This window comes from Bos taurus, chromosome 5 (assembly GCF_002263795.3).
Source record: "Bos taurus isolate L1 Dominette 01449 registration number 42190680 breed Hereford chromosome 5, ARS-UCD2.0, whole genome shotgun sequence".
Taxonomy (NCBI): Eukaryota; Metazoa; Chordata; class Mammalia; order Artiodactyla; family Bovidae; genus Bos; species Bos taurus.
Genome location: NC_037332.1, coordinates 31,692,314 through 31,700,808, shown reverse-complemented (window position 1 = coordinate 31,700,808; position 8,495 = coordinate 31,692,314). Strand labels below are relative to the sequence as shown.

At 40.4% G+C, this 8,495-nt stretch overlaps 1 protein-coding gene across 1 annotated transcript; it reads right to left on the bottom strand.

Moving 5' to 3' along the window:
- Positions 1-7,032: 7,032 nt before the first annotated feature.
- Positions 7,033-7,962, bottom strand: OR8S26 (olfactory receptor family 8 subfamily S member 26). Its single transcript, NM_001390303.1, has one exon. It carries the CDS (start codon positions 7,960-7,962, stop codon positions 7,033-7,035), a length of 930 nt encoding a protein of 309 aa, NP_001377232.1.
- Between the last annotated feature and the right edge of the window lie 533 nt (positions 7,963-8,495).

Here is an 8,495-nt window from a genome sequence, read left to right as displayed (position 1 = left end):
TTTTTAGTTTACTTTTGAGGAAAATGAAAGTCACTCAGTCGTGCCAGACTCTTTGAGACCCCATGGACTATAGAGCCCATGAAATTATGCAGGCCAGAATACTGGAGTGGGTAGCCTATCCCTTCTCTAGCTGACCTTCCTGACCCAGGAATCAAACCAGGGTCTCCTGCCTTGCAGGCGGATTCTTTACCAATTGATCTATCAAAACATCCCCTCAAATGGTGTGAGGGGATGTTTTAATTTCATTAATTTACCTGTAGCTGTCCAGCATTCCCAGCCCACTTTTTGAAAATTTTCTTTTTTCCATTGTATATTCTTGCCTCCTTTGCCACAGATTAACTGATGTAGGTGCATGTGTAGTACAATGTTAAAGAGAAGTGATGGTAGTGATAATCCTAGCCTTGTTTCTGATCTTAGGAATAACGGTTTCAATATGTCACAATAAAGTATGACATTAACTGTAAGTGTGTTGTAGATACATTTCATGAGATAACCCTACTTTTTATGGTTCTTTTGCTGGGAGATTTATCGTGAAAATGGCTGTTAAATTTTATCAAATTACTTTTCAGGCTTTATGAGATAATTTTCTTTTTTAATATGTAAAAAAGTAAATTCTTTTTATCTTGTAATAGCTTCAACTTAACAATTTCTAATAAAACAAGATTTCCTACAAACTATTCACCCTCCTCCTAATACTAAATTCCTATATAACCATAATAAATTTTTAAAACTAGTAAGTCTACATTAGAAATATATTATTAATTATATAACAGACTTCATTCAGATTTAATCAGTTGTTTCCACTATGTTCTTATTTTCTGCTTCTTAATCCTATCCTGAAAACTACATTGCATTTTCCCCTAAATTAATAATCTTCCGCAGCTTTACTGAAGTAAGATTGACAAAAATTTTTTTTATATATTTAAGGTATATAATGTGATGCTTCAGTATGCATACATTGAGAAATGATTACATCAATATACCATTGATATAAGTGGGGGGTTAAGTCCCCTACTACTCTTGTGTTGCTGTCAATTTCTCCCTTTGTGTCTGTTAATATTTGCTTTATGTATTTAGGTGTTCCTGTGTTGGGAGCCGAAGAATTGGTGCTTTTGAACCATGGTGTTGGAGAAGACTCTTGAAAGTCCCTTGGACAGCAAGGAGATCAGACCAGTCAATCCTAAAGGAAATCAGTCCTGAATATTCATTGAAAGGACTGATGCAGAAGCTGAAGCTCCAATACTTTGGCCACCTGATGCAAAGAAGTAGACTCATTTGAAAAGACTCTGATGCTGGGAAAGATTGAAGGCAGAAGGGGAAGGTGATGACAGAGGATGAGAGGGTTCGATGGCATCACAAACTTGATGGGCATGAGTTTTGGCAAGTTCTGGGATTTGGTGATGGACAGGGAAGCCTGAAGTGCTGCAGTCCATGGGGTCACAGAGTCAGACATGACTGAGTGACTGAACTGAACTGATGTTGGTACATATATATTTACATTAGTTATATCTTATATTTATCCCTTGATCATTATGTAGTGTCCTTCATTGTCTCATGTAACAGTCTTCTTTTTAAAGTATATTTTGTCTGATACATGTATTGTTACTTTGGCTTTCTTTTGATTTCCATTTACATGGAATACATTTTTCTATTCCTTCACTTTAAGTCTTTCTTAGTCTTTAGATATGAAGTGAGTCTCTTGTAGATGGCATATATACATGTCTTATTTTTGTATCCATTAAACCACTCTGTCTTTTAACTGGAGTATTTATTGTATTTAAAGTAATTATATTGAAGAATCCTTGCATCCCTGGGATAAAGCCCATTTGGTCTTGATGTATGATCTTTTTAATATGTTGTTGGATTCTGTTTGCTAGAATTTTGTTAAGGAGTTTTGCATCTATGTTCATCACTTCAGATGGCTAACAAACACATGAAAAGATGCTCAACATCACTCATTATCAGAGAAATGCAAATCAAAACAACAATGAGGTACCATTTCATGCCAGTCAGAATGGCTGCTATCCAAAAAGTCTACAAGAAATAAATGCTGGAGAGGGTGTGGAGAAAAGGGAACCCTCTTACACTGTTGGTGGGAATGTAAACTAGTACAGCCACTATGGAGAACAGTGTGGAGATTCCTTAAAAAACTGGAAATAGAACTGCCATATGACCCAGCAATCCCACTGCTGGGCATACACACCGAGGAAACCAGAATTGAAAGAGACACGTGTACCCCAATGTTCATCGCAGCACTGTTTATAATAGCCAGGACATGGAAGCAACCTAGATGTCCATCAGTAGACAAATTGATAAGCAAGCTGTGGTACATATACACAATGGAGTACTACTCAGCCATTAAAAAGAATACATTTGAATCAGTTCTAATGAGGTGGATGAAACTGGAGCCTATTATACACAGTGAAGTAAGCCAGAAAGAAAAACACCAATACAGTATACTAATGCATATATATGGAATTTAGAAAGACGGTAATGATAACCCTGTATGCGAGACAGCAAAAGAGACACAGATGTATAGAACAGTCTTTTGGACTCTGGGAGAGGGCGAGGGTGGGATGGTTTGGGGGAATGGCATTGAAACATGTATAATATCATATAAGAAACGAATTGCCAGTCCAGGTTCAATGCATGATACAGGCTGCTCGGGGCTGGTACACTGGGATGACCCAGAGGGATGGTATGGGGAGGGAGGTGGGAGGGGAGTTCAGGATGGGGAACACATGTACACCCGTGGCGGATTCATGTTGATGTATGGCAAAACCAATACAATATTGTAAAGTAATTAGCCTCCAATTAAAATAAATAAATTTATATTAAAAAATAAAGTAATTATAGATATGTATATTCTTGTTGCTCTTTTCTATTGTTTGGAGGTTGTTTTGTGGATCTGTTTTGTTCTTTTTTTTTTTTTTCTTATGATTTGAAGACTGTATTTGATTCTGTTTTCTTTTGTGTGTATGAATCTAGTATAGCTTTTTGTTTTATACATGAGGGATAAGTGTATACACACACACACACACACACACATATATATTTTTTTAAGTTGTTGATCTCTTACTTTCAAATGCATTAAAAACCCTGTGTGTATACTCTCTTACCCTCATCATTACTATTTTGATATCATATTTTATATTTCAGTTCAGTTCAATTCAGTTCACTCAGTCGTGTCCAACTCTTTGCGACCCCATGAATTGCAGCGTGCCAGGCCGCCCTGTCCATCACCAACTCCCAGAGTTCACTCAAACTCACGTCCATCGAGTTGGTGATGCCATCCAGCCATCTCATCCTCTGTCGTCCCCTTTTCCTCCTGTCCCCAATCCCTCCCAGCATCAGAGTCTTTTCCAATGAGTCAACTCTTCACATGAGGTGGCCAAAGTACTGGAGTTTTGGCTTTAGCATCATTCCTTCCAAAGAACACCCAGGACTGATCTCATTTAGAATCGACTGGTTGGATCTCCTTGCAGTCCAAGGGACTCTCAAGAGTCTTCTCCAACACCACAGTTCAAAAGCATCAATTCTTCGGTGCTCAGCTTTCTTTATAGTCCAACTCTCACATCCATACATGACTACTGGAAAAACCACAGCCTTGACTAGACTGACCTTTGTTGGCAAAGTAATGTCTCTGCTTTTTAATATGCTGTCTAGGTTGGTCATAACTTTCCTTCCAAGGAGTAAGCGTCTTTAATTTCATGGCTGCAGTCACCATCCGCAGTGATTTTGGAGCCCCCCAAAATAAAGTCTGACACTGTTTCCCCCTCTATTACCCATGAAGTAGTGGGACCAGATGCCATGTTCTTCATTTTCTGAATGTTGAGCTTTAAGCCAACTTTTTCATCTCCTCTTTCACTTTCATCAAGAGGCTTTTTAGTTCCTCTTCACTTTCTGCCATAAGGGGGTGTCATCTGCATATCTGAGTTTATTGATATTTCTCCTGGCAATCTTGATTCCTGCTTGTGCTTCTTCCAGCCCAGCGTTCTCATGATAGTGTATCCATTAACTGCTTATTCTGGATATAGATGATTCTACTACTTTAAAAAATTTTTTTTTTAAAGTTTTTTAATCTTCCTACTAGTTTTATGTATGAAATGATTTCCTATCTTTACTATATGCTTGCTTTTACCAATGTTCTTTACCTTTACTATATGTTTGCCTTTACTGAAGAGCTTTCCCATTTCATAATTTTCATATTTTTAAGCTTGGCTGTTGGGGGCCAGAGTGAGGCACTCCACCCATGGCAAAGGTCATGAGGAAGGAGGCTCAACATACGCAAAAGCGGGATCGAGCCTCAGGAGTCCCCCTGGAAATCCTCGAACATCTACCCCCATAACCAGAGCCTGCCTACTTTACTACTTTGTGCTCTCACCTACACCTCTGACTTTACGGGGGGCTGTCCCCCACCACCTCTTTCAGAGAAGGAGTTAACTTAGAGCTCCAGTTAATAAAAACTCCTGGGCGTGACAAGAGTGTTTTAACCTACAAACTCCTCTGAAGGTTCTCTGGCCTGCCTGACAGACTCGTCCGGCCACATGTGATTGCTCACAGCCTCCCAACCATGAGAGGCACGAGATGCTTTAAACCTTCTAAAAACAGGTTGCTTAGAAAAGTTAGAAAACTATAAGTATAGTGGGCTGATTAGAAATTGTATTGGTGAAGGGTTTTTCATTTGTTGAGCCAATGTTTGTTGCTAAGTCTCCACATCTCCTGCCCTTATACACATTAATGAATATATAGAAGAAATAAGTATTAACCTTTGATATTAATCACGTTAGACCTTAGGCTAAGTAAATTCTTTCCTTAACTAAAACCCACTACACCCTCACCCTATAGGAATGTAACTTTATTTGGGTGGCGTCTGTTTTAAGAATAATCACCCCTGGAGAAATAAGTGTTCTGGTTGACTGACCGCTGTCACAAGGAGAGGGTCATAAATTGTCAGCAGGGCCCCTGGCCAGAAGATGATGTAACACCCCTAAGACCTCTGTATACATTTGTATGAAGCACCTGACTTTGATAAAAGTCAGGACTGCTGACCTCGCATGACTTTTGCATAACATCTCAGTGTATAAAAGTAGACCATGGAAAATAAAGAATTGGGATCAGTTCCTCGAAAGACTGGTCTCCCCATGTCGCTCTCTCTCTCACTCTGGCTGAGTCTCCATCTGGAACGTGGAACCCACCATGCTTACTAATTATGCCTGGGCTTCTAAGATCCGCCTGGGGAGGCCTCAGTGTCTCCTCTCCTTCGGGAGAACGGAAGGACGCCTGCGGCCTACGTAAGTGGTGCAAACTTCTTGTCTTGAAGTTTTATTGGTCTCCCGCATAAACCAAGCTACTCAGCCTCTTTTCTCCACTGAGTTTTCCTACTGAGCTATCCTCATTCTATTACTCTTTATATCTTTAATTAATATCTAATTGAAGCTATTGTATCCTGATCCTCGCCGACGCTGTCCCCACTTTGAACTCCCTGGATCAGCCGAGGCTGGACCCCGGCACTTGGCCTTTTTATTTTCACCTTTATCTTTATTTGTAAGCCCAGTTTGGTGAAACTGTACTGTTTTAGCTTTGCTACTCAATAAAGCTTTAGATCTCTCCATCAAATCTGAATGAGGGCCTTACTGTGTAGAGCATTCTTAGTTATACATTTTTCCCTTTTATCACTTTAAATAAATCATTCCACTCCTTTCTGGTCTGTAGAGTTTCTGCTCAAAATTCAGCTCATAGCCTCATGTGGATTCCCTTGTGTATTATTTGTTGCTGTCCCATTGCTGCTTTTAATATTCTCTCTGTATCTTTACTTTTGTCATTTTAATACTATGTGTCTTGGGGTTTTCTTCTTTGGTTTATCCCTGCATAGGACTCATTGGGCTTCTTGGATTTGGTTGTTTCCTTTCCCAAGTTAGGGAAGTTCTTAGCTATTATGTCTTCAAATATGTTCTCAGCCCATTTCTTTCTGTCTTCACATTCTGGGACTCATTTGATGTGAATGATAATATATTTGATATTGTATCAGAGGTCTCTTAAACAGTCCCCATTTCTTTTCATTCTTTTGTTTTTCATTCTTTTCTGATGGCATCATTGATTTCCACTATTCTGTCTTACTACTCATTGATCCATTTCTCTATCATTCAGCCTACCACTGATTCTTTCTTGTGTACTTCTCATTTCAGTTATTGGATTCTTTCTTTTTCAGTTATTGGACTCTTCATCTCTGGTTTTTCTTTGTATTTTCTAATTCTTTGTTAAAAACACCAAACTTATCACTCTGAGCATCCATTCTTCTCCCAAGCTCTTTGATCATCTTTATGATTGCTACCCTGAATCCTTTCTTGGGTAAATTGCCTATCCTTATTTCATTTAGTCCTTTTCCTGGGGTTTTATCTTTTTTCTTTGTTTGAAACTGTCACTTCATTTTGCCTAAGTTGCTATTTGTATTTTTGTGTATCTGGTATTTTGGTTGCATTTCCGAACTCTGGAAAAGTGGCCTTTTGTAGGAGATATCCTATGCATGCAGTAGTGTGCTACCCTCTCCTCATCCAAGCTGTATACCTTACAGTTCCCCACTATGAGTGCTGAATGGGTCCTTCTGTTGTGGTAGGCTGACTATGTGGGAGGTCTGGTAGGCTTGACTGGTCTCTAGTTTGGTTGTTTTCTAGGCCCTGTCTTGTGTGGAGGCTGCCAGTAACTGGTTGGTAGGACTAGTTTGTCCTACCGGTTGGCAGGACTAGTCATGAGGTGGGTGACTGTCAATCCCACTAATCCCAGGTGGGGCTAGTGCTGGTTTACTGGTGGATGAAGTCAGGGTCAAGAAGACTTCATGCTGTTGCTCAGCCACTGGTGGGTGAAGCCAGGTCCTAAGATTAGTACAAGCCTATGGGCTGTACTCCAAATACCTTTATGAATTTTAAGATGCTTTTCTCAGATCCAATATTGGAATAATCAGGAAATTATTGTTAACTAACAAGATATCCTGGTATAGTAAGATAACCCTTCATCACCTTCTGTCTTTGGTCACTAGCAATGGAGATATTTTCTAAAGGTCCTTTGCATAGCTGCTTTCACCTCATTGTTCTTCAGGCTATAGATAAGGGGATTCATTAAGGGAGTGATCACACTGTATTGTACAGAGAAGATCAACTCCTGTGGAGAGCCCAAGGTTGGCACTATATGGCGAAGGAAAGCTGAACAATAAAATAGGAGCACTGCAGTGAGGTGGGAAGAGCAGGTGGAGAAGGCCTTGCTTCTATATGAAGAGGAGCGGATATTTAGGATGGTAGAAACAATGAGAGTGTAAGACAGTATGATTAGGAAACAGGTTCCCAACCCATGCAGGAGACTAGAGCAGAGCAGAATAGTGAAACTGGTGGAGACATCAGAGCAGGAAAGGGGAAAGAGAGAGGGCAGCTCACAGCTGTAGTAGGGGATAAACTGATCCCTACAGAAGTCAAAATCCATAGCTAGAAGGATGTTGATGAATGCGTCCAGAAAACCCAGGCTCCAGGAACCTAACACCAGACCTTTACAGAGCTGGTTGCTCATCTTCTTGCCATAGAGCAGAGGGTGGCAGATGGCAGCGTAGCGATCATAGGCCATAACTGAGAGCAGACAGGCTTCAGTGCCCCCCAAGTCAAACACAAAGAAGACTTGAGCTAGACAGGCCTCCACAGAGACTGTTTTCTTCTGAGACAGGAGAATTTCCAGCATCTTGGGTACTGTGGCAGAAGAGAAGCAAAAATCCAGGAAAGAAAGGTGACTCAGGAAGAAGTACATGGGAGTGTGGAGGTGAGAATCGGTTCTGATCACCAGCATCATTGTCAGGTTCCCCAGCAGAGTCAGGAGGTAAATTGCTAGGAAGAACACAAAGGATAACGCCTGGACATGAGGGTCTGCAGACAGTCCAAGGAGAATGAATTCAGTGATAGTGCTGTGGTTCCCCAAGGCCATTTAGGGAAATCTAGTCTAGAAATAAAAAAAGGAACAGGGGATGTTTTCAGCAAAATGACAGAGTGTGGAGTGCCAAGCTCTTCTTCTACAGAAACAACAAAACCAAGCAGAAGCTGTCAGGACTAACTTTGTTGGTACTCTGGGAAATAATCAAAGGTGCACAGCAACCAAGTAAACACTGAATCAAGAAAAAGGCAGCTTAAAAATAGGAGGAAAGCTTTGTGGCATTTTTATTTACCCTTGCCTAACTCCTAGGTCCAGTGGCCAGCCTGAAGTTGGCCTAGAGTGGAACCATGGTCTGAGGTCTGGAGGGAGCCATAACTCATTCACAGTGTATTTTAACTTGTCTGAGAACTACCTGAAGGACCTATTCAAGGTGCTCTGTCTCTGTTTCACATGAAATCACACAGGGTTCAAACGTGGCCCATACTGCTTGAAAACGTTGTAAGAGTAATGAGAAATCTGTAGCTGCCTGGGGCAAAAGATTATGATTAAAACATACAACAGACCATCAACAGACTGAGAAGAAAATC

Coding starts and splice junctions, on each gene's coding strand:
- OR8S26 (NM_001390303.1), bottom strand. CDS start 7,962: ATGGCCTTGGGGAACCACAGCACTATCACTGAATTCATTCTCCTTGGA.